Source organism: Mus musculus, chromosome 17, assembly GCF_000001635.26.
Source record: "Mus musculus strain C57BL/6J chromosome 17, GRCm38.p6 C57BL/6J".
NCBI classification, from domain to species: domain Eukaryota; kingdom Metazoa; phylum Chordata; class Mammalia; order Rodentia; family Muridae; genus Mus; species Mus musculus.
In genome coordinates this window covers 11,421,742-11,449,467 of record NC_000083.6, presented here as the reverse complement: position 1 = coordinate 11,449,467, position 27,726 = coordinate 11,421,742, and the positions used below count along the sequence as shown (strand labels likewise).

Sequence of the window (27,726 nt, the reverse complement as noted above, 5' to 3'; positions counted from 1 at the left end):
TTATTAGCATATTCGTACTGAACAAAACAACGGGCTTCATTTTGACAATCTCATACATGCACATTATAGTCCCTCTTTCTTTGCGAACAGTTATACATTCTCCTGTAGACAGCCTCGCAGATGACTGTACTTTGGCTTTTGACAGCAGGGCCAAGGTGGACATGGGTATGTGGTTTTCCCATGGTAAGCTGACTTTGAAAACTCTGAGTAAGACACCTTCTTTTTTAGAAAATGTATCCAAGAAGTCATAGAATGATAAAAAGCACAGCTATGAATTATTCATTTCCATCCATTCTGACTATATGACTGTTCAAAGGTCTGGTTACATAAGAGGATTACAGGATACTACTTGGAAGATGGACAGAAGGAAGTATTAGGCCTAGACGAATTATTAATGCTAGTCTTGCAGAACCCATTTTGTTAATATTTAATTTCCCCATGAAAGAGATAATTCAAATAAAATAACTTTAAAGACTGTTTTCACATAGCTGATATAACATATTTTACTCAAATTGAACTACCCTCACATTTGTCATTTAGAGAATAGTTCTCTCACTTTTTCCTGAAGAATCTATCTTGTCATTTAAGGAAAAATTACATTAAATTTAGTCAACCCAGAATACCAACCAACACTGGAACATGGGTACTTACTGTGTACATAATACAGTGATAGAAAATAAATTTGGGGGGGGGCGCTGAGTTTTTCCAAATACAGCCAGCAATTTTAAAATGAGATACACGTCACCCCTGTATAATTTGAGATTAAATTGCATTCTTTCTTAATTACACTTCCCTATGAAAGTACACTAAACTGTAGCAAAAGTAAGTTCATCTAATTCATTCTTAAAATTTATGAGCCATTCTAACAGAATGTGGAAAGACCAGCGTGTGTGAAGAGCAGAGGGGAATCTAGGGCTGTTTGGATAACATACTGTAGCAGACACTAATATTTCAGTGTGTGTTCTGTACTGAGCATCGTCAAGACCATGTGGTCTGGAGGCAAAAGCAAGCAAGCAGAACACAACAGACTCTAGATGTAAGGGCAGAAAGTTAATATACTTTAAACATGGGATTTATTTCAAGTCTAGGAAGATATGTTTTATTCAACAGGCAATACAGGAAAAAAAAACAATTGGTGAACTTTGTGTAGAGAAAGAAAGAAAATCTAATTCATACCAACCCCTTCACACTAAAATAAAATCAGTGTGGATCAAATATTTAGGTGTTTTAAAAAGTTAAGCTATATATAAATAACTAAAAAGGATTTTGGTGAAGATCTTTGGTGACCTTGAGTGAAGAACAAATCCTAGTGATAGGGACTGGCTTGAAAGGCAAAGCCTTATAAAGATTAGGGCTCTGAATAGGTCAGGATTTAGGGCCCAGCTAGTTATAAAACACCAAACAAACCCTTGTAGACTATTACTTCCTGGTAAAAAAATATTTTAGTCTCTAAGGCTAATAATCAGAAATGTTTATTTAGGGCCAAGAGTAATATGCCCTGCTCATAACCCTGATAACCTGAGTTTGGGTTTCTGGCACCCATGGAAAAAGCACTCCAGGGGTGGGGGAAGGAAGGGCATTCCACAGGAGCTGTGGACCAGCCAGCTTCCAGTACACAGCAGAGTGATAAACAAGAGAGACCCTGCCTCAAACAAAATAAAAAGGGAAGATGGGCTTTCAATTGTCCTCTGACCTCTTTCTTCATGTGTAACCCGGGATGTGTGTGCTATGAACTCACATACCTGCAAATCAAATATATGCACACACACACACACACAGACACACACACACACACACAGAGAGAGAGAGAGAGAGAGAGAGAGAGAGAGAGAGAGAGAGAGAGAGAGAGAGAGAGAGAGACACCCACAGCGGCACTCACAGAGAGTTTAAGCCAGATGTGGTAGTGTATGCCTGTGATTTTAACACTTAGGAGCAAGAGGCAAGAGGATCAGAATTCAGGGTGATGAGATGACTTCGTTTAGGAGTGCTTGCTATTCTTCCAGAGGACTTGGGTTTGAGTCTTAGCTTACACATGGTGGTTCACAAATATTCTTGACTTCAGTCCCTTGAGCTCTGGCGTCTTTTTTGGTCTCTGCAGGTACTACATACAGGTACTACAGTGTGTGTGTGTGTGTGTGTGTGTCTGTTTTTTGTTGTTGAAACAGCCATACACAAATTAAGTCCTTGCTCATAGTATGAAAGAAATCAACCAAACAACAAGAGAAATGCTTACGTACAGTAAACAATTATATATAATTTATTTTATATATTATATACCATTGAAACAATCAAGAAAGGCTCCTATGGCAACTGGAGAGGAGTAACTTGACAGGAGAGTCCATGTTTCATTTCCGTCACTCATCCAGCTTAAGGAGGATGAAAGTACCTTGGAGGGTTATGACCTCAGCGCAGTCACATTTTGTAGGGGAGTGGAACCTGGGACAGCCCCACCAGGCCTTCAGGAGTAAAGCACCTGATGTGTGAAACACATAGGGTCTGTGACAGCCGTTCTACTCCAGGGTCCGACTGAGACTAACCGGGTAAGTTTGTAGAACCGGACACGGAGGAGATTACCGTTGTACGGTTAGTGCAGTCCAGTGCATACAGATCAGCCTCCATGCTTAGCAACTGTGCATCCTTTACATATCTACAGCAGAGGCCACCACTGAAAACATATAGACCACCAGTTTTCAACCTGTGGGTTCTGATCACGTTGGGGATTGAACGACTCTTTCACAGAGGTTGCCTAAGACTATGGTGGGGTGATAAATATTTACATTATGATCCGGAACAGTATCAAAGTTACTTATGGAGTAGCAACAAAAATAATTTTATGGCAGGGAGTTACCAGAGCATGAGGAACTATGAGGAACTGAATTAAAGGGTCATAGCATGGGGGGGGGGGGTTTGAGAACCTCTGATATAGACCTTCACATTTTGACATGTGAACTGAGCAAAATACATGAATACATATTATAAGAATATGTTTGAACAACAACCATATTTACAATGTTACTGTACACACACACACACACACACACACACAGAGAGAGAGAGAGAGAAAGAGAGAAAGAGAGAGAGAGAGAGAGAGAGAGAGAGAGAGAAACAGACAGAAATCTATATGTTCAGTGTTTATAGTGATTATTGTTAGGTAGTTTGATTAAAATAAGTTTTACATTCTATGTAAAAGTAAATGAACTATTTTTTTCAAGAAACACAATGTTCTTATGATCAGAAAATGTAACATTTGTTATGAAAATAAAATAATTCAATACCAATGGAGTATAATGACTCTAAATTATGCTCTCAGTGTGACATTTAAAAATATGTGGTGTTGGGGCTGGAGACGGGGCTCAGAAGTTGGGAGTACTTTAGAGGACCCAGGTTCTGTTCCCAGTACTAACACCAGGTGTTCATAACAATAAACCCTTATGCTGGCTTCCATGGCTACTGTAGAAACACAGTGTGCATGCACACTCACACACACACAAGCACACACACACACATTTTTTTTTTTTTTTTTTTTTGGTTTTTCAAGACAGGGTTTCTCTGTATAGCCCTAGCTGTCTTGGAACTCACTCTGTAGACCATGCTGGCCTCGAACTCAGAAATTCGCCTGTCTCTGCCAACCAAGTGCTGGGATTAAAGCCGTGCACATGCCCGGCTGGCTGATTTTTAAGATGTGAACATGTGAACAAATGTATATATATATAAATATGTATATACACATAAACATTTTTGGAATAAAGAGTTTTTAGTTTAATGATAGAGACATCTTATAGTTTATAGACAGCCTTAATTTTATTTACATCAAAAATATAATTTCTCTATTATGATGTATTTTGGATAATGTCTTAGTTAGGGTTTTACTTAGTTAGGGTGAGCAGACACCATGACCAATGCAACCTGTTTATAGGTTCAGAGGTGCAGTCCATTATCATCAAGGTGGGAGCATGGCATCATCCAGGCAGGCATGATTTGGGAAGAACTGAGAGTTCTACATCTACATTTGAAGACCATTAGGAAAATACTGACTCCCATGGCACTCACACATTTTTAAAGGGCCATTGATATCTCTGTTATCATCAGCCTCTGTTATCATAACAATAGACTTACAAGCAGGTATGTCTGGCCTGCAGGACCTGGGCGGTAGGCATACCTGGATAATTGTAAAATTGTCTCAAGACAGTTGTAGATGACAGTACCACACCTCAGCTCAAAAGGGGAATTTCCTTGGAAAATCAAGTTCCTCTGGCTTGCTGAGCAAGCTCTTGCATGGATGATTCTTGGTAGGCTTTTCCTTTCCTAAAACTGTGACTGTTCTGAAATAAGCCATTCCATAGAGTCCCCAGTAACTCTGTCACTGACAGGTGACTTGACAATTACTCTGCAAAACCCAGGCATAACCTCAGCAGACATGATGCGGATAGAGTGGAAAGTACTGAAGATAACTGCCCAGGTGTGTCTTGTACATAGCCTGGAGACTTGACTCGAGTGCTTAGTGTGTCTGTCTGACACCGTCTCAGTAAAGGAACACTTGGGATAGGACTAGCTTATCTGCCAAAGCCCACCCAACGGTGCACAGTTCTATGCTGATGCCCCTGACCACCAAATCACTCCTTTCTAATTTGTCCTGCTGTCTATAAAACTGTCACACGCAAGCTCTCAGATGGACAGACAGAATTGTTTCTGTCAGAGCGTGCACAATCCTCATGCTGTTCCTGTGGTCTTTTTTATTGGTGCGTTCTCCCTGCACAGAGAACCAGGTTCTTTAAAGGCAAAGGCATTTACACTTATCACGTATTGGACCATCCTCCATCCTCCTCATCCCCCATCTTCCTTCCACCTGATTATACTTCACATACATTCCACAAAGACATGTGTTGTGTGCTTCTCTCTATATAACCTAAGTTCCACAAATGAAAGTTGTGGTGTCTGTCTTCCTGTGTCTGGTTTATTTTGTTTAATAGACCTCCAGTACCATCCATTTCCTTGCAAACAACATAATTTCATTCTCCTTTATGGCTGACTAAAATTCCATCGTGTATATATCTACCACATTTCCTATATCTGTTCATCTGCTGATGGGCACCTAGGGTGATTTTGTAAGTTGGTTATTGTCCTCAGCCCTTAAAAAAATCATTTAACAGCAAATTTGCAATTTCAGTAGGGGTTGGTGGGAACTGCTTATCTTTGCTCTACTTAGAAACAGCGAAGGAGGCTCAAAAATGGATATTGGAATCGCTGAAACCTTATTTGTGCACACAAATGGCAGCTGCTCCTGGAAGGATTCTAACTGCAGGGCTGAGGCAGGAGGCCCCTTAGTCATCTCCCCCACTGGGTTATCTCTCCATGCAGCCTCTCCAGGAAAGCCTCTTTTAAAAAATCCAATCTTGTTTTTTGAGAATTTCATATATGGGTACTCTATTTACATCATTTACCCCCTCTGTCCCTCTCCTACTCTGTCTCAAATTCATGGCTTCTTATTTAATTATTATTGTTACACAAACACATACACACACACACAAATTTATACATACAACCCAAGTCTTTTCAGTGTCACTCATATCCATACATCCTTCAGGCAAATTTGAAAACCAGTGTGTCATGATGGATAACCTGGTTAAGTTTATTGATAGTCAATTACGTTGGGAGCTGTTTGCGAGATGTGGTGATGAAGGAGCAGGGGATCAAGAGCAGATGAGAGAGGGTGTGCAAAGGGGAGATACCACACTTGAGAACAAGGAAATGGCCACTGTGGACCTAGACCCCAGATCACAAGGTCAGAAATTAGGGTCACCCTCCAAAAATGAAGCCTCTGGTGGATTGGCTATCTTGGCACTTGTCTCTCCAGAGGCTGAACTGCTTTGTAATTCCCGGCCCTGTGGATATCTGTTCAGGCTCCTAGTGAGCCCTACCAGCATTGGCTATTGTCCTCCATTCATCTTTAACCACTCAATAGAAAGCCCACCCTCTCAGCCCTTCAACACCGTTCCTACTTCCATGTCCTTATCTCTCTCACCCTTCCGTTGCCTAAACAAATCTCAGCTTTCCCACTCTGAAGTGGTTCCATTATTGCTTTTGGTTTCATTCCATGGTGTCTTTTGAGGGGCTCCTGCAACAACTGTGACAGGATGCCGATGAAGTACTCTAGTGGCCAAAGTTGGGCAAGAATATGTGGCAAATTCAGACAAATCAGCTCTCAATGTGACGTCATCCCTCCCCTCCCCCCCCCCAGTGCTTGGTAACTTATGGTAGCCAATCATGTCCTGACCTGTACTCACTATGACTTCACAGTATTTTAAGTTAAGCTTTTGGTCAGACAAAGCTTTCTCTGCCCTGATCTCTTGGGCCATAGTGTTCATTTGGACCTCATAATGCAGCTGAGCAGCCAGCTTTACAGACCCAGGAGGAAGTCATGACTGACCTCCAGTGCTGAGAGCTTTTATGGCTCTGCTCTTAGGAAGGGGCATCGTCTGCATAATCGCTTACACATAGTTAACCTCATAAGGCATTGCTCTCTGCTTTTATGCAAACGAACCATTTCATACCCAAAGTGCATGGCTGAACTCTAGCTCTTCTCAGGAGGGAGGCCATTGAAAACATTTCCATTGCTTTAACAAGAAAATGTCCAAATTTGAATACTTGCCTTGTGTTAATTTATAATCATTGTAAACAGGACATTGGGTCCCAGAAAAGATTTGCATAGAAGGACATTGTGCTAAGTGACACAATCCTTATACAATTTAAAGTCATTGACTTTGGGGGCTTTTATGAGATTCCGTGTAAGTTTTAGTGAAATGGTGGAATCACAGAAATGGTTCACTTGTATAAGGTGGCAGGTAAGAGAGAAGCAAACGAGATAACCTTAGGAAAATGACAGTGCTGGGATCCAGGAAACACAAATACGTCTCAGGAACCTGGGGAAACGTCAGATGAAGACAAATTGACAATGGCTAAAGAACTTTCACTTTCAAGAAAAAAGCTGGGGTTTCACAGCTGTTCAATGAACTTCCAAAAATTCTATTCAATATTTGTTCCCAACGTGGAGAGCCAGAAATGAACAAGGGTCCGAGGGCCAGGACACAGAGGAGAAGGTGCTCTGCCAGTTGCTCCAGTTGTAGCTCAGTGAATCCGTCCTACTGTCTCCGGGCTCTTGATGGCCTCTGGTGAGAAGAGGGAAGGGCTATGTGCTCTCCACAGAGAGACACAAAAGCCAGTTGCAGGGGGAAGGCTGAGGGGAGTCCTTCTCGCTGGCCTAGCCACTTCTGGCCACTGCAGATAACAGAGAGTTGTAGATAAAGACAGATTTTCAATCAGCCACTAAACAGACTCCCGCTGAGGAGCACACTGGAGAAACGTGAACAGTGAACGCAGAAAACAACCATATGGCTGCTTTTAATGACCCAATCAATACAAGAAAAGTGTGGCACTTATAATCAGCTCTAGACCCAAATCTCATTTGTTTGTTATGCTTCGGCTTTCAGGGAGGTAGACCTTAGTGCTCATTTCCCTGACTCACAGTACTCTAGGGATTCAGGTGGGAGGGAACATAAAACGAAAACCAAACAAACAAAATTTCATTTTTATTGTCTTCAGATTTTCCTTTTCTCTCATGGTTCCTCGCCCTGTCACTATTCTAGCCTGCTAGTCCTGCCTTTCAAGTTATCCGGACTTCAACTGAGATTCCATGATATAAAGATCCTCTAGAGAAAAGCCCTGAAAACTAAACAGACAGAGGCACACACAAGGAAGAATGGCGCTCTGCCTATTTCCCGGCCACACCCAGGGCTCTGCCCTTCTGTAGCTTTAGCCAGACCTATTGACTAGGCTATTCCTCCCTCCATCTCTGACTGGCCAGTCCTTCAGGATAAGCACAACACAGTGTGGGCTGAGGTCTCTCCCATCCGGGGTGCATGTCAGCAGGTACCTTCTGTCTCATTCTCTGAACATCCCATGCCTTTCATCTTCTGGACAAACCCCAGGTCATCAGCACTGCGCAGTGCTGCAGCAGAACACAGAGTATTGATTGTCCAACAGACAATTGAAACCTGAGCATGGAATGAACCTGACCTTTCCACCCCTTTATTAGGCTCAGCCCTTGAACCTGATGCATGCGCTATCCTAGCCAACCATCACAGTGAAAATGCCCTATTCTTTCCCCACTCCTGCCTCCCCTAGGAAGTGCGTGGATGGCCTGCTAAGGGATTTCTCTTCTTGGAATGCCAGATGCACTATTCTGTGCCTCCCTGGAGCTTAGGCTAAATTGCTGTGCTGATCTCTGCTCTGTCCTCTTGGAGAAGTCCATCACACTCAGCCTCATCGAGACATAGGTCTGCCTGATGGTCATTCGTCTCCATGTCTGGGGTGTATCAGATTTCTCTCAGCTGGGACAGCAGTGTATGGAGGCCCCATTTGCATCCCCTGCCGGGCACAGAAGAGACCTTTAGTCCGGCCCACTAAGTCTTGGCTGCACGTCTGTAAGGAAGCTCCTCCCTAATCGGTCTTGGCTCCTGGAAGGGGCGTGGTAACTGACGCAATCAAACATGGGGTGGGCCTTAACCATGTTTCTTTCCATGGAAAGACACAGAGTTTACAAATTATCCTCATTACTTTGGGGTTTCTTTCCCCCAAACTATGAGTGACAGGGGACATGGATATTACCTACTCTAGGGAGCTCAAAGTCACTGAAGAATCCCAAGAACCATTAGAAGTCAATATGTTACCCATGTGTGGGTCACAAACACATGAGATCTATTCAAATTGGTCATTCCTATAATCATACTTTTGATTTGAAATTTTCATTTTAGAAAACTGTTCTTAAGTATAAAGACATCAGTATATATCTTTAAAAGTAAATTTAGTAATATCCCCTGATAACTTTCTGAAAGCTAGTTTGATCTAAGTAAGAGAGGTTCTTTAATGACCACCATCAAGGTGTGATGAAGTTTGGGCCTCCTCCAGATGTCAATCACCCGCTTGGAGGATCAAGAGAGCAAAAGTTCCCTAGCTCTGCAGCAGGCCTCTCTCTCCTGCCTCATAACTCTCACCCCCTCTTCTCCTGTTCTCACTGCATTAGCCTCCTGTGTATCCGAGCAACCTCCCATTCTTGAATCCCTGATATTTTCATTTGGGTCTAATCTGCCACCCCATCTGAGGCATTCAGTGCTGATTACAGAGACACATGGTTGGCTTGTCTCCTGGTCTCAGAATTTCAATTACAATGATTTTTGAAGCTTTATCATATTCTGCCATCTCTTCTGGTGGATAAACATACCTTCCTGGATCAAAACCTACTGATTTAGAGGCTTGCCTTTCACTGATTAATCATGATAAAAAAATTTTTTTATTCTTTGTTGTCTGAGGCTCTTGTCTAAGATATGATCAAACTGTAATTACATTCCCCTATTGACATGTTTAGTTTGGGAATCTTTAATGAGAAAATTTGAAACTTCTGGAATTAATGGACAATTTAAAAAAAACTGGGACATTTCCACACCGCTGGCTAGTTTCATGTCAACTTGACACAAGGTAGAGTCATCTGATAGGAAGAAATCAATGTCTCTATAAAATGGGACTGCATGCAAGTCTGAGTCATTTTCTGGATTGGTGATTGATATGAGAGGGTGCAGTGTGGGTGGTGCTACCCTTGGCCAGGTGGTCTTGAGGTATATAAGAAAATCAGCTGAGCAAGCCAGAAGAAGTGAGCCTGTAAGAGCACTCCTCCATCATCTCTGCTTTAGTTCAGGCCTTGAGTTCCTGCCTTGACTTCTCTCTGATGGACTGTTATCTGGATACGTAAAACGACAAACGCTTTTCTCCCCAGATTATGTTTGGTCATGGTTGTTTTTGTCACAATAGAAACTGTAACTAAGACAAGCATTATTGTAATAGTACGGCACAGTATTTCTACTGTATCCAATGTAGGTTGTAAAGTACCTGGCTGAGACACCAAGAGTAAAGGCAACTTGGGATTCACATGGGGCAGGTGCTTCCTCGAATGAGCAAGGCAGAGTGGTTTCTAAGGCTTGAACATTATGGGATGGATCCTTACATTGCTGAGATGGGGTGTAATCACCTAGCACTGTCCCTGCAAGAGCAGATTGAACCAGCACATGGAGGTGCTCAGCTATAGGAATGTGGCCCTGCTGTTTCATCTCCCAACGATGAATTTTTCTCACGCTAAGAATCTTTGTGATTCCATAGAGAAGATGTTTGTTGATTTACTGTACCATAATGTTATAAAATAGCTCAGATGAAAATAATGAGTTATGTCACAGAGAAAGAAAAGCTGAATTGTGTGACACGGAAGCCTCAGACCCTCACAAAAACATACGTTCAAAACAACAACAATAAACAACAACAAAAGATCCAAAACAACAACAACATAACAACAAAAGACCCAAAACAGCAACAACAAAACAACAACACAACAACAAAAGAACCAAAACAATAACAACAACAACAAAAACCCCTGTTTCTCTTGCACCTTTAAAAACGACACTTCTGAGTTAAATGGGGGTTAGAGAGGATCAAAATACACCGTGCATATGCATGAAATTCTCAGAGAATAAAATTACACTAAAACAGTATTTCTTAGATTGATACATTTTTATATGTCAACAAATATTTGAAGATTATTCTATTTTGCTAAATTTTATCCAGTTCCATCAATAAAAATAGCTCAACAACTCAGAAAAGAACAGGAAACTTTTTCTTATCAACTACTCAAAACTTGGTTTAGAAATAAGCTGTCCTTGGCTCTGAATACTTGATTGGTTTTTGAAAAATGCCGTTAGAGGTTTCTAGTTTGTCACCCAAATAGCATGTCAGACAACAGAGAGCATTTCGTCAGGCTAAGACACCGTTCAATCATAATCTGAGTTTGACTTCAAAGCTTTCACAATTCAATTTTATTTAGAATTGAGAAAATATGACTGCGGAGAGCAGGGTAAGGGCAGACGGAGCATTTATCTTCTGTGGAACCACTGGGCAGGGCAGGGGAGCATATGAGCCCATTCCTCATTTACCCCCAACAGCCTCCAAATCTCGGTGACCTGGTGCCCTCTGACAGTGCTGGGGCCATGGGAAGATGCTCAGGCTGATGTTGTGTGAGCATATGCTTGTGTCAATGGGGTCCCGTCACAGTGCAGATACTGCGAGCAACACAAGAACATAGAGGACACGGCTCATGTATTGCACAAATTCAGACAGCTATTTGTGGCAAACTCAGGGACCACTGGGAAACCTGCACCTTTCCCCAACAAACAAAACAAAAACCTAACGTTTCATTATAATTAGATACTGAGAAAGTAGGCTGGCACATTCCCTGTCTCCTTGCCTAAGGTTCTAATGAAGTCTGAGAGAAATAATGCGTCTCAGATTCCTTAGAGCATGCCAATGTGACCCAACGGAAGGATCACGAAGGTGCTTTTGGAAAGGAAATATACAAGTGGCTTATAAATCAAAATTGTTCTGTGCTAGGGAACTCTCACTTAATCTGCATTTTGTGGTAGCCTTTTCTACAAGGATGAAATCAGAAACATTGACTGGAATATTAACTTTTCCTCCAATCAGCACTCCAGGTGACAAATGCTGAGCCCAGGGGTGGAGAGATAAAAGCTCTCTAGTTCTCATACCAAGTTTATCAATTATTGATTATAGTCAAGGGATAGTTCTAAGTATCAAATGTCATGTGAAATAAATCTCATAAGTATTTTTAGAGCGTCTCAACTTTTTGATAAGAAAAAAAAATGTGTGACCTAAAACAATTTACCTCCTATTAAAAACCACGTGGTCAAAACAAAACGGTGTAATTTTACACATGATTTCAAGTAACTCTTACTTTTTATAAATATAAAATTGATGCATGTTATTGGTTACTGAGTAGTGAAATTAACAACATCCAAAGAATCTTTTTAATTTCTTTTTTTATTTTTGAGATTGTAATTGAATCATGTCCCCTTCCTTCCCTCCCTCCAAATCTACACCTCCTTGCTTTCTTTCAAATTCATAGCCTCTTTTCTATCAATTGTTGACAAATACATATATGTATATCAGTTAAGACCTTGCTCATTTGTTGTTTTTCTAGATAATTCATTTCACCTGAAGGAATGCCCATTTTCTAACCCTGAAATCCAGCCAACAGCCATAAACAGAGATCCTTCCAGCTGCCTGAGAAACGCGGACATGCCACTGAGGCCAGGGGGCTTGGTAGGGAAATGATGGGGGCTTCATGTATTCAGGGGGCTTGAAATGCACGCATAATGCTATAGTATGCAAGTGAGACACACACGTTTTCAACATACAGAGCAGACACAGAATGGTGACCATTCCAGGCCTTAACGCTATTGAATATACAAAATGTACAAGAGAGTTCGGGTAGCAAATTTGAAGTCTTCTGCCACATCCAAAGTTGAATTAATTTCTCTAGTGCAGAAACTTCTGATGGTTTATGTCCCCTTTAATCTCAAGGGCACGCCCTGTGAGGTAGTTGTTTTGGAAAGGGTAAGGTGCATTTCAGAACGAATGCCATGTTCCTTCTTAAAATAAAAGTTATTACTATGCACTTGAACCAGCTTCTAAGTGCTTTGTCTAAAGCAAGTTAGGGTAAACTCGGTATTTTTCTATGCTCTTTTCTTCGAGTGTGTGCACGTGGGTTCAGTGGACAGCTTCCAGTGTCCTTCCTCGGATGCTGTGGTGTGACATGTGACCTGGTTTCTCTCTGAACCTAGAGCTCACCGTGTAAGCTGCTTGCTGGCCAGAGAGCCTCAGAGATGTGCTTTTCTCCATCTTGCCAACACAGGCATTACTGTGTGTGGCCTTTTAAAAATGTACATACTGGGGACACCAAGCTCAGGCCCTTCTGCTGACAGCTCGAGCATTTTACCAAATGAGCTGGCTCCCCAGCCCATGTTTGTTCTCTCAAGAACTAAGGATAAATATGTCTACTTGAGAATGGTCTAGTTAGACTATATGTGCAAGTATAAATACTAAAAATAGATTAAGAATTCTGCTCTTTTGAGTTTTAAATATATGATATCCAAGTTATATAACAAAAATAAACATTTTATACATATATTTATATATCAACCATCCTTTCATTTACCTGTTTATTATTCCTTCTTCCTGTTGATCATATCTATTCTATCTTTCTATTTAATATATATATAATGTATATAGAAACACATACACAGTGTGTGTACTATAGTATCACAATTATACATAATCATATCTATATGTATTTATAACATAATTACACATATTCATACCTACGCATAAATTATACTTAAGAATTCTGTCTATAAAACAATACACTTTAATTTCACACCACTGGGAAACTCACCAGGATGCACTGTAATTTGACATCTGTTATTGACATGGAAGCCACTATTTTTCTTAAGATTTCTTTTTTTGGGAATCCATATAGAGTCGTCTGTGGTCCTCAGGCCCTGTGTGATGGAGAACGCTTGTCTGCCTGCTGCACCCTTTTCTCCCCATGTCCTTGCGATCACCTGGCAGACTAGTGAGAGGAGGCCAGTCTAACGAAGCAGCTCAAACACTGAACCTCTTACTGTTGACAGATCTTGCTCGTTAGAGAAGATCTGAACTGCCAGTTGGCTGGGAAGGTTTGTGAACTAACACTGACATTTGTCTTGGTACCTCGTCCGTGTTTACGACTCCCTGAGTGCATGGGGCAGGGCAGGATGTTTGAGATTAAAAGTACACAATATAGAAATGTTAAATAGCATACACGATAAACAACAACAATAAGCCTCATTGAAAATACATCTCTAGAGAGAAGCCCCTCCTCTGTGAAAAGCTGACAGGTTCTGTGGCTGAGCTGCCATTCTCTGTCCTGTGTAATTGTCCCCTGTTGACAAGCATAGGCTTCGTGTGAAGGAGGGATTCTCTCTGAAGTTGTCTTTTAAGCCTGTCAGCCATGTTAAGTCTTCCCACCATGTCAGAAAACAGCAAGGTGAGAAAGAGATGAACCTTACTAAAGAGGAATATTTGGCGGGTGTGGAATACAAACACAAACTTCAGGTGCTGGGAGCAGGGTCGGCATTCTTTCTGTCTCATTTCTTTTCTAGGCTCAGAACTGCAGCTTCATTGGCTTTTCCTTAATCACCCGTGAACACTGCTGTAGGACTGTTAAATGGGCACGTTTCCACAGTTATTCTTGAAACACACATTTGAGTCTGTACCCGTTTCTAGCAGGTAGATCCCGTAATCCTTGGGGTGTTTCAGCTGGTAAGTATCGTTTTCGTCTTAATAAGCTGGCTTGAGGCTGGTGTATCGGGGAAGCTTCAAGACAGGACTTTTCCACAGAAAGAATGAAGCAGGATTTTAATCCAGTGACTTTCAGGCTCTCCCTCCTAGCTCCAGGTGAGGGGAGGGATTGAGGTTAAGTTAATGACCAGTGGCCATTAACTTAATCTATCTATCTATCTGTCTGTCTGTCTGTCTGTCTATCCATCCTCCTAATACAACCTGCTCATCTTTATGACGTCACTTGTATGCATGTTTTCATGGCTGAACAACTGATTGCTGTGCTCGTCCCTGAGGGAGAGCAGCTCCCTCACTCCCAGCTTTTCTCAGTTGCCTTCCTACATCACCAGAGTGGCTGCTCCTATGGAAGTAAGGCTGAAGGTATGAATACGGGGAGAGTCTTGGTGAACTGGTTATCACGTCTGGACGTGACTCCACTTCTGATAGGATCCATGACTAGAGAGGAGAAAGTCAGCTGATATTCTTGGCCTCTATTCTAACATAGGCACCGAGAAGGAGGTTGTATTCTAAATCCATAATAATTAATTTAGTCAGATACTTACAGCTCTGGTTCCAGGGCAGTCTGGAGACTGGCACTCACCACTCATCCGGTTTGGAATTAAGACATCGTCCCAGCAAGATGGGCCCTTTGAAAAACAAAACCAAAACAAAAACCAAATGAAAACCATCCATCATTTCCTTGTGTACAATAGAAATGGAAACATATTTATTTATTTATTTATTTATTTATTTATTTATTGATTGATTGATTGATTGTGATGCCTTCCCATTGGAATCATGGGAGATAATGAAATAACAAGACTACAGCGATCTTGAGAGTGGGGCTAACACACACAGAGGGGGCTTTCCCCAAACATTCTTGTGGGATCTTTTAGGTCATGAGTGACCCTATAAATTCATAGGACTTTATTTGGTATTTGGCTCAAACAGGTCTGGTTGCCATTCCTTTGACTCCTTGGGAGCTCTGTTTAAACTTTGCTGTTTGGAAGGCCATCCCATAGTTGTGACAATACTCTCCAGCTGGTCTACCCACTTTACAGCAGCTGTCAAGACCCCACAAGTGGCATGGCAGTTGCTGAGGTGGGGGTCTGTTCCTTTACTGCATGTGGATTCTAGAGAAGACCTGGTCTATACACTGTATTCCAGTACACAGAGAGGCACTGGGTATTGAGCAACCCTATTCTAGTAATCAAGAAACAAACATTTGAGTAACAGATCCTTCTATTGGATAAAAAGTCTTTGCCTACTTTGCCTAGTAGTACTTTGTTCTACTACTGTTTGGGTTTCAAAAGTTGATCCAGGCCCAAAGCATTCAGAGCAGAAAGAGCATGATATATTTTAGTTGAAGATGTTTTGAATATAGCACTAACCAATGGGAAACAACCTGGATCACTGGAGAGCTATGCAGATGTGTAGCACTACATAGAATAGCATGCAGTAACACTAACTCCTGGTTCTTACTCTCAAATTTATGTCAGAGCAGCACTGCAGGAAACAATGAGGGAGAAACAACTCAAGCCATCTCTCCACGTCATGGTCGCCTCACTACTGACAGGCAGCAGTGTCCTTATTTTAATGAAATATTTTTTTAAAGTTTACTGAAATTTTAAATATTTAAAAATTTGAATGAGAATATACATGAGAATTACATGGAAAGGGGGTAGTGTTGAATGCATGCATAGGTACTTCCTGTCCCTGCTGCTCTGGGGCCACACCCATGTGCACACACATATGAACACACACACACACACACACACACACACACACACACACACAGGCACGCATGCATGGGTACATGGTCTCTTCTGAAGCATCATTTGATATCAGCTTAAACTCTCGATCTGCATTAACACATATGACTCGTGAGGCTGAGACTGTAGAGCTGAGATGATGATCCCACATTACTGGAGATATTCAGGAGCCAGCAGAGGATACATCTATACCTGTAGGGCCAAAGGGGGTCCAAGGACTGAAATTATAATGGGGAAAGGGAATAGGAGAGGGGGCAGAGGCATCCTGTAGCCACAGACTTTCATAAACAGAAGATCCTTAAATATAGTGAGAAAGTGGACAGCTTAGCTGCTTCAAAACAAAAATCAACCCAATATCCTAAAGTCTCAGTAATCCCTTCAAGGCTCAGAGCATATTTCTAACCTCTAATTACATTGATCCAATGGGAATGGTAAAAGTATGTTGGGGAGCCCAGTGATGGAAAGAGACTTCAGGAATGTGATGGTTTACAAATGACAGCAGAAGGCAGAGGGGTACAGCTCACAACATGACTCAGAGACAGCCAGGGGGTGGCCAGTGCTTTCATAAGTATGACAGGAAGGACAGAGGAGAGACAGCTGAGGATCGGCAGAGCTTCTGGGCACAGGTGGTCTGACAGCCAGTGGCCTGGAGCCAGGTGGGGGAACATTTGGACAAAGAAGCAGTGGATGCAGAGTTATCATTTACACTGCAGGAAGTAAATCAGTCATCATGGGCCAGCCTAAGGACCATTTCGGTGCCAGGAATTAGCCTGAGGAGCTCAGAAAGTCTCCAGCAGAACTAGTGGATATGTACACAGGCCAGAGCCTCTGCCTGGAGTCTGTACACGCTTGGCCTTTCTTCACCATGAACATACATATGTGCACCCACATCATACAGACACAAATATAGATACACATACAGACACACACATGTACTACATACACATGCCACAGCACACAGACAACACATGCCCAAGATGTATGTAGGCACACAGATATGTGTGTGAAATAAAACTTGAGACCTGTGATTCATGTAATTTATATCAAATAGCCCAAAGAGTTGTTTGTGAGCTTTGAAACCTGGGGCTGAGAACATAGCAGAACAGGCCAGGACATGCCCGGGCAGGCCCGTCGTTAAGACATTCCTGAGGCTGCTTGGCCATAAAGATAAAGAGAATGACATGCCGGACTGGCCCGGCACCTCCCTATCTCCCGCCCTTCTGACCTAAGGTAAATGTTAAACAGGCTGCTGATGTTTAAATGAACCAATTATGTGAAACCGAGCCAATTCCTCCCTGCTAATGTTTAAATGGACTAATCATGTGAAACCGTGCCAATTCCTCCCCCAGTCCCAGCCTCCTTTCTATAAAAAACCCTAGCTTCCAAGCCTCATGGTCGAATCAACTGTCTCCTGCATGAGATAAGTTTCAACCTGGAGCTTCACCATTAAACTACCTCATGTTTTTACATCAAGACGGTCTGTTTGTTCGTGATTCTTGGGTGCACACCGAATCGGGAACAGAGTGGGGGTTTCCTCACTAGGTTCTTTCATGTGCACACACACACCTCACACACAATGCTAGGAGAAAAAAAAACCAGAAAAACATGACTTGTAGGAGTCTGAGCTTCACTTGAAAGAAACTGTCATTCCACAGCAGCTGGAATTTGAACCTTCAGATAGCTAGTCTACAAGTTACTGCTAAGCCCAGAAAGAGTGCAGAAAGCAAGCTCTGGCCTACTGTTGTAAGGAAGGCCTGCTTCAGTATGGGCTCTTGGCTGGTGTTTGGGAATTTGAAGGTTTTGAGAAGTAGCATCAATGATGTGGGTGATTTACAGAGTTGCTTAGACAATGGATATGAGTCATGTTCAGTACCTCCTTCCCCTCGGGCAGTCTAGAATTCTGCTAATCTCTAGGCAAGAATGCCGGCATGACCAGCTCCTACTGGCTCCCATGGGGCTCTGTCTTCTCCCCTGTATCTATCTGTATGTAGATTTTTTCCTTCATGCCATTTTGCTGCAATGAATCTCATCATTGCCCATTCCTGTGGGTCCTTCTGGTGGGTCTCTGCATCTTTACAAGCATCAGGACACAATGCTAAACAATTAGTCACCAAGACAATCTTCTCCAGCCATTGGGGGTTGGGGGAAGGGTCACCGGTCACACCACAGCAGAAATGAACAAACCATGAGCCTCCGGGCCCAATCAGAACAGTGGTTGTTTATACTAAATTCATGGCCTGGGAAATGTCTTCACATTCTTTAATTATTGAAAAGCACAGTAAAGAATGTACTCTTGTATGTGACTTGGAAATCATGTAACGTTCAAATAGTAGTGTTCATAACTAAAGGCACATGGCACATTCACTGGTATATGGCCTTAGGTGGGCATGAGAGCTCTCAATGTACATATGTTCTCACAGCCAGACTCTGTGGCCTACAAAACCAATGTTTACTGTCAATGCCTCCATAGGAAAAGCCATCTGAATGTCTCCACAGTTAATGATACGCTATACGATTATAACAAAAAGTATTTCTCCAATTCTATATGATGGCATATATTTTGGTATCACACAAGCTTATGCATTGGCATGACTGGCTGTGACCCAGATATCAAGGGAGAAGTTCCTTCAATTGAAAGTTTTATAATAGCCAGAAGCTGGAAAGAACCCAGATGCCCCTCAACAGAGGAATGGATACAGAAAATGTGGTACATTTATACAATGGAGTACTACTCAGCTATTAAAATAAATGAATTTATGAAATTCCTAGGCAAATGGATGGACCTGGAGGGCATCATCCTGAGTGAGGTAACCCAATCACAAAAGAACTCACATGATATGTACTCACTGATAAGTGGATATTAGCCCAGAAATTTAGAATACCCAAGATATAAGATACAATTTGTAAAACACATGAAACTCAAGAATAACGAAGACCAAGTGTGGACACTTTGCCCCTTCTTAGAATTGGGAACAAAACACCAATGGAAGGCGTTACAGACAAAGTTTGGAGCTGAGACGAAAGGATGGACCATCTAGAGACTGCCATACCCAGGGATCCATCCCATAATCAGCCTCCAAACGCTGACACCACTGTGTGCACTAGCAAGATTTTGCTGAAAGGACCCTAATATAGCTGTCTCTTGTGAGGCTATGCCAGGGCCTAGCAAACACAGAAGTGGATGCTCACAGTCAGCTATTGGATGGAACACAGGGCCCCCAATGGAGGAGCTAGAGAAAGTACTCAAGGAGCTGAAGGGGTCTGCAACCCTATAGGTGGAACAACAATATGAACTAACCAGTACCCCCTGGAGCTCGTGTCTCTAGCTGCATATGTAACAGAAGATGGCCTAGTTGGCCATCAGTGGAAAGAGAGGCCCATTGGTCTTGCAAACTTTATATGCCTAAGTACAGGGGAATGCCAGGGCCAAGAAGTAGGAGTTGGGGGGGAGTGGAGGGAGGGCATGGGGGACTTTTGGGATAGCATTGGAAATGTAAATGAATAAAATACCTAATAAAAAAAAGGAAAAAAAAAAGAAAGTTTTAGCTGTTCCCCTGAGCATGGAGAGGCAGCGATTGGAAGCAGTGGCTCATCAGCTTGTGGAAACAGTAACTAGAGGCCACAGTGAAGAAACTGACCTGAGCTGTACCAACCCCACAGAAAAGCATGAAGTGGAATGTTAAACATTTCTGTTTTAATGTTCCTCTGTATGTTTGTGCCCATGCGTGTGCACGTGCATGTACATGTGTGTCGAAACCAGAGTCAACTTCCCATGTTCTTTGGGAGCCATCAGCCCTGATTTTGTGGGATGTGGTCCCTTATTGGTCTGGGTCTCACCGATTTGGCTAGCCTCACCATTGAGCCTAAGGGATTCCAGCATCTCCATCTTCCCTCAGATGCCAGGGCTATCAGTGGGCCACTGTGCCTCTGTTTTCCATGGTGTCTGGAGGAAAAGCTCAGGTCCTCGTGATTGTGTGGCAAGCATGGGACAGACATGTTATCTCAGCAGCCCCAACAAAACACATCTGCGGGGCACATCGGAAAAAAAATGATCCCATGTAAAAAAATCCACAAAGTGTGAACTTTTAAAGTTATTTCTAAAAGTTACAGAACTAATCCAAAACTCATCTTGACTAGGTTTTTCAGTGCCCAACCAAGAGGAAAACAGAAGCATTTAGCTGCCTGTTTTATATTCAAATATCGTCCGGATGAAGATCCAACTAGCCCTTCCTGGATGACCTAAAGGAGCACTGTAGAGTGCTCCTTCTTGTGAGGCACCTGCATCACTGCTTAAAATAAATTACCAGCGCCCCTCTCTGAAATGGTGCTATCAAGTCCCGCTGCACAATGGCCCCACATGTTACTCGCAGGATAATTTTATTTAACTGTACTTGTACCAGGCATCTCATATGTCTGTCACAAGTACTGTCACATGTGCTGCATTTAAAAAGTAATTAGACGTAATTTAAAGTACAATGAAACTGGAGGGGCTAAAATAAACTTGATATTTGAACATGGTTGCAGAACAGTGAGGCCATCTTTACAACAGCCACATTCTGAGCGCTGGGCGGATTGTTTCTTTATCCCTGTGTCTCCATTTGCCATAGATGATGAGAAGACGGCTGAAAAGCCTAGAGGTCCTCTGCTGCTGCTGTTAGGCACGCGCCTGGCCTGAGGTCATTGGCCCACTCCAAGCTTAACTCCTCAGATCTGAGAAGTGAGGAGGTGAGCTCCGCCTTCAAGCAGAGCAGCAGGGTTGTGGGCATCAGAAGGTGCCTTCCACACAGCCTGGTACCTGCTGACTTTCCAAAAATGGCATCTGTTGTATTATTTCTTACCTCTCAAAATAGAGCTGCCTGAGAAGATTTATTTGTTAATGTATGTCTTTGTTTGTTTGTTTTAGCAATGGCTGAGCCCTGAGAGGCTAATTCCAAGGGGACTGACTGACCTCCACTGGGTATTTTTAAATTCTTCCCATGTCTCCATTTCCCTAGGCGCCATCATTCCTGGGGATCAGGACACTAGCTGTAGTGGATGGCATGGAACTCTAATAAAACACAGGCCTCCATCTGTCACCCAGTGCTGTGCTATGGGTCCATCTTCCTCCAGGAAATTTAATGCTGCTCTGCTTCAAACAAAGTATAAGGCTTTGGTTACAGCAAAGGTTGGTAACAATAATGACAAGTGGAAAAGGGGTGGGGTGAAGGAAAAATTCTGGGAAGCAAAATAGCATTAAATGTACCAAATATTTATTGAACACACACACACACACACACACACACACACATATAACTATACATATATATTATATATATTATATATATATATATATAACTATACATATATATATATATAAATAGATTATATATGTTTATATGTGTAAAGATATGCATGCAAACATATACACACACTATCCAATTTTTGTATGTATAGTATTCCATGGAATACTATAAAAGTTGGTTCAAATAAAATAAGGAAACCCATTCAAATATATATTTTATATGCCTGTATCAAATATAGGCAAGATATAAAGCAACTATAACTGAACACACACATGCATGCACGCATATACATAGCTACACATACATGTATGCACACATATACAAAGCCATAAACACACACAGGCATGCAAACACGTGTGCACATGAAGGGTGAGAATGTGAACTAAAATCATTGTTATATGTACTACATATAGCTCAAATGGGACTCAACCACTAGCTTCCTATTTAACCATAATAAAAACATGTGCAAACAAAGAGTTAAATGTGAATATACTTAATATTGATAGTGGTTCTAAACTGGAACACCTCTCCCAATATCTATCAAAATATGCATGGGCACAATGTGGTATTGACAGAATTAATTTCCCTGTGGCCTGTACTTCAAGGGTATCAGTTATTTATTGCCTATTGGCTGGAAGTGTCCCACAGTCCTTGGATTTGCTAAGAACCTCACCTAGGTGAGACTCCTTCATCAAATGCAGAGACTGGCTGCCTAGGCTCCTGCAGTGCAGTGTCCTGTTATGTGGTCAGGGACAGTCACAGCCAGCAGTGAAGGACGCACAGATGCCTCACCACACTCACTGTTCTTCCTTGCTTAGAGAAAAGCCATAGGTCGTCTACATACGCAAGAGGAGTTACATGGCTGGGAGATGTTGCTGGGTCATCTTTGAAAACACCAATGCTATGACGTATCTGAATACACCAAAGCCACACCCTATGTGATGAGGAGAAAGACATTTCAGAAAATCAAGGAAAGAATAATGCCATCTGTGACCTGGTGCCAAGGGCTCAGGTGTGACTTTGTCATGGGCACACTTGCCAGTTCAAACATGTGAATAATTCAACTATCTCCTGGAATTGTTCTTTCATAACTTAGGAGATATTAAAACATAAATGCTGGATGGAGCCAGCAATGAGTTCCTATTTATTCTTGTAAGTCAAACTTCTAAAAAGAAAAAAAAATCCACACACTTTATAACAACAAACAGAGGCATGCTTTAGTAAAATGAAAGGGCATATTCTTTTAAAACCTGACTTTATATCTTGTGATTCTTAGAAGAGGGACATTTGACCTTTGTCTCTGAATGCTGAGCTACTGACATCTGTAGAGTTGACTCTACAGAAAAAGAGAACACTGCAGTCTACGTAAAGAGAGTCATAGCTCTTAGTTTCCACTTCCTGCTACTAATTACTTAAAGCAAACATTACTCGGAAGAAATAATGATTATGATATTAAGATTAGTAGTCCAGTCCTTGTTGATATGTTTCATAAATTATTTTAATGCTATATTAATAATTTAAAAGTTCCCCATTTGAAAATATTTATGCATTTTAGTGTACAAAGGAGCTAGAGGAAGCAAGATGATTAGACAACTTCTAGCTAATCTCTAGAAGAATAATGATTATGATAAAAGTAATGGTTGGGTATAACCTTGTGTTCATATAGAGCTGTGTTGTTTACATAGCGTGTCCCCACGCCCCAAGTTGACCTTGCTTCCCTGAAATTAGCCACTAATTCTGAGACTTCTGAGCCTGTCTTATTCAGGGTTTCTATTCCTGTACAACATCATGACCAAGAAGTGAAGCAGTTGGGGAGGAAAGGGTTTATTCGGCTTACACTTCCACACTGCTGTTCATCACCAAGGAAGTCAGGACTGGAACTCAAGCAGGTCAGGAAGCAGGAGCTGAAGCAGAGGCCATGGAGGGATGTTCCTTACTGGCTTGCTTCCCCTGGCTTGCTCAGTGTGCTCTCTTATAGAACCCAAGACTACCAGCCCAGAGATGGCATCACCCACAAGGGGACCTCCCCGCTTTGATCACTAATTGAGAAAATGTCTTACAGCTGGATCTTGTGGAGGCATTTCCTCAACTGAAGTGCCTTTCTCTGTGATAACTCCAGCTTATGTCAAGTTGACACAAAACTAACCAGTGCAGAGCCTCAGCCTGATGATCTGTGTACATATACATATAAGTATACTGTGAATATACTTAGGAGCCAATTTGGTTTTCCTACTCAGTCCTGGAAACTCATCTTGACTATTGTATCAAAGTTTTTGTCTTCATGAAAGGGCCTGCATCTTCTCCATTGACTTGACCATCTTCAGAACCAAGATCTTGCTTTACCACAGGGAATATTTGACCCTCTGTTCTTATTACAAAATATATTCACATTGTCATGATGTCTCATAATAAAATAACTTTTAAAACCAAGAAACAAAGCTTTCATCTTCAAGAGAATAAACATGGTTCAACAGATAACTGCCACATCGATTCTTGAGGACACATAGTAGTGGCAGTTGACCCAAACTTGTGAAAGAATTACATCCTCAACCAAGCTTAGAAGACTGACTTGCTTTCTCCTCTATAAGTTTCAGAGTCTCTGGTTTTATGTGGAGTTCCTTGATCCACTTAGACTTGAGCTTTGAACAAGGGTGGTAAGAATGGATCAATCGCATTCTTCTACATAATAACTACCATTTGTTGAAAATGCTGTCTTTTTTCCATTGGATGGTTTTAGCTCCTTTGTCAAAGATCAAGTGACCATAGGTGTGTGGGTTCATTTCTGGGTCTTCAATTCTATTCCACTGGTCTACCTGTCTGTCGTTGTACCAGTACCACGCAGTTTTGCTTTGTTTTGTTTTGTTTTGTTTTTTTATCACAATTGCTCTGTAGTACAGCTTGAGGTCAGGCATGGTGATTCCCCCAGAGGTTCTTTTATTTTTGAGAATAGTTTTTGCTATTCTAGGTTTTTGGTTATTCCAGATGAATTTGCAAATAGCCCTATCTAATTCGTTGAAGAATTGAGTTGGAATTTTGATGGATATTGCATTGAATCTGTAGATTGCTTTTGGCAGATAGCCATTTTTACTATATTAATCCTGCCAATCAATGAGCATGGGAGATCTTTCCATCTTCTGAGATCTTCTTCGATTTCTTTCTTCAGAGACTTGAAGTTCTTATCATACAGATCTTTCACTTCCTTAGTTAGAGTCACACCAAGGTATTTTATATTATTTGTGACTATTGTGAAGGGTGTTGTTTCCCTAATTTCTTTCTCAGCCTGTTTATCCTTTGTGTAGAGAAAGGCCACTGATTTGATAGAGTAGAAAGTGGTGAAAAGCCTCGAAGATATGGGCACAGGGGAAAATATTCCTGAACAGAACACCAGTGGCTTGTGTTGTAAGATTGAGAATCAACAAATCGACCTCATAAAATTGCAAAGCAATTGTAAGGCAAAAGACACTGTCATAAGACGAAAAGGCCACCAACAGATTGGGAAAGGATTTTTACCTCTCCTAAATATGATAGGGGATTAATTTCCAATATATACATAGAACTCAAGAAGCTGGACTCCAGAAAATCAAATAACCCCATTAAAAAATGGGGCACAGAACTAAAGAAAGAATTCTCAACTGAGGAATACCAACGGGCTGAGAAGCCCCTGAAAAAATGTTCAACATCCTTAATCATCAGGGAAATGCAAATCAAAACAACCCTGAGATCCCACCTCATACCAGTCAGAATGGCTAAGATCAAAAATTCAGGTGGCAGGAGATGCTGGCAAGGATGTGGAGAAAGAGGAACACTCCTCCTTTGTTGGTGGGATTGCAAGCTTGTACAACCACTCTGGAAATCAGTCTGGCAGTTCCTCAGAAAATTGGACATAGTACTACTGGAGGATCCAGCAATACCTCTACTGAGCATATACCCAGAAGATGTTCCAACTGGTAATACGAACACATGCTCTACTATGTTCATAGCAGCCTTATTTATAATAGCCAGAAGCTGGAAAGAACCCAGATGTCCTTCAACAGAGGAATGGATACAGAAAATGTGGTACATTTACACAATGGAGTACTACTCAGCTATTAAAAACAATGAATTTATGAAATTCCTAGGCAAATGGATGGATCTAGAGGGTATCATCCTGAGTGAGGTAACCCAATCACAAAAGAATTCACATGATATGCACTCACTGATAAGTGGATATTAGCCCAGAAACTTAGAATGCCCAAGATACAATTTGCAAAACACAAGAAAATCAAGAAGGAAAACCAATGTCGTTCCTCCTTAGAATGGGGAACAAAACACCCATGGAAGGAGTTACAGAGATAAAGTTTGGAGCTGAGATGAAAGGATGGACTACCCAGAGACTGCCCCACCCAGAGTTCCATCTCATAATCAGCCACCAAACCCAGACACTATTGCATATGCCAGCAAGATTTTGCGGAAAGGACCCTGATATAGCTGTCTCTTGTGAGGCTATGCCAGTGCCTGGCAAATACAGAAGTGGATGCTCATAGTCATCGATTGGATGGAACATAGGGCCCCCAATGGAGGAGCTAGAGAAAGTACCCAAGAGCTGAAAGGGTCTGCAACCCTATAGGTGGAACAACAATATGAATTAACCAGTACCCCCAGAGCTCATGTCTCTAGCTGCATATGTAGCAGAAGATGGCCTAGTCGGCCATCATTGGAAAGAGAGGCCCCTTGGTATTGAAAACTTTATATGCCCCAGTACGGGGGAACGCCCAGGCCAAGGAGTGGGAGTGGGTGGGTAGGGGACCGGGGTGGGGGTGGGGTAAATGGGGAACTTTTGGGATAGCATTGGAAATGTAAATGAAGAAAATACCTAATAAAAAATTGAAAAACAAACAAACAAACAAACAAACAAACAAACCAAGAAGACTGACTTGCACTCAGACTGGAAAAGGGAGCTTTTGTGAGGTCGGAAGAATTCTGAGCAGGACGGACAATATGAATACTGAACCTACAGGTGCACTGTTGGAATATCTTACACCTCCTATAGAATTTCTTATGTATCTGCCATTAAGACACAACAGTTATTTACACACAATTTTCTAAACATACTAATCTATCCCACAGTTACTCAAAGCACAACTCTGTAGAAATAGATATTTGGATATCTTTCACAGCTGAGTCAGAATGCCTGTGTTTAGAACCACCAAGTAAAGATGGATGCTTCTTAATACTAAGGTAGGAACAACACTGGTATCCTTGTCATAAGGCAGAAGTGCCCAGCTTACTGCTCTACATAGTAAATAGTAAATATGCATTAGGGGATGATATGGCAAGGTCCCAACATGCCAACAAAAATTTGGAACCTCAAAACTCTACAAATGCTTCTATCAGCTCAGGCTAGTTGTTTTCACATTGTTAAGCTTTACTACTAATTTACTATTAGGAAAATATAGTGAATAGAGTTCCTGGTCAAGTAAGACAATGAATGAGCTAAGTGGGTTGTGACCCCCTTAACCAGTAACGCATATCGTCACGTCAGTGAAGGGACTTGCTAATAGTAGAAAGGAGTGGATCCACACATTTATCTCACTTTGCACAATCACAAGCCCAGTGACACTTCCAAGTTAAAACATACATAGCAGTCAATATGCAGTTATTGCTGCTGATGTCCATCTGAGCAGACATGTGACTAGCTGAAGCTGCTGTGTAATTCAACTATGGCTTAAACGGAACGCCTCAACTGGTTTTGGACAGTCCACCAAAGAACTGGAATAACTCTATAGTATATAAGACATAATTTGACATAACTTAGTAAGACATAACTTCTTATACTAAGTTGTATTTCATATATCAAAAGTCAAGTGTCTTTGGGGGCTGGAGAGATGCCTCCGTGGTTAAGAACACTGTCTGCCCATGCAGAAGACATGGGTTTGACTCCCAGCATCCACAGAGTGGATGGTCTAGGGTGTCTATTGCCTTCTTCTGACCTCCACAGGGACTAGGTAAACACATGATGAACAGACACACATGCAAAACAAAACACTCATACAATGAAAGTAAAATAAAAGACACAACTAAGAGAAAATGTCAAGTGTCTCCCAGGAAATGCTTAAGCCATACATTTCCCTTGCAGAGGAATTATAGGGGACAATTGCTTTTACAATTTGCATTACTGCCCAGGAATAGAGTCTTGTTCTGGCTGAGCATTCTGCTGAATTTTGGCATAACCAATCAATGGGGTTGTTTCTGAGTTCCCAAGGTGTGACTACGGCTAATACATGAAATGCTAAACAATGTTTATTCCTTTATAATTCCCACCTATCAAACTCCTCCGGGCCCAGAGGATGCCTTCAATCACAGCACTAAGTGAGGACAGTTCTGCCAAAGGCACATCCCAGGGACGGTAGGGCTTCAATGGC

The 27,726-nt window shown here is 41.8% G+C and overlaps 1 protein-coding gene across 12 annotated transcripts in view; it reads right to left on the bottom strand.

Annotated features, from left to right (window-relative positions):
- Positions 1-27,726, bottom strand: part of Prkn (parkin RBR E3 ubiquitin protein ligase) — a 1,223,012-nt gene that overhangs the window by 613,903 nt on the left and 581,383 nt on the right. For 11 of the 12 annotated variants that reach the window (NM_016694.4, NM_001317726.1, XM_006523336.3 and 8 more), the window contains one exon: positions 14,835-14,918. In NM_016694.4, coding sequence (NP_057903.1) covers positions 14,835-14,918 — 84 coding nt within the window. Of the gene's footprint in view, positions 1-6,666; positions 7,276-14,834; positions 14,919-27,726 lie in introns of those variants that run through there. The other variant, XM_017317576.2, reaches the window with a different exon arrangement.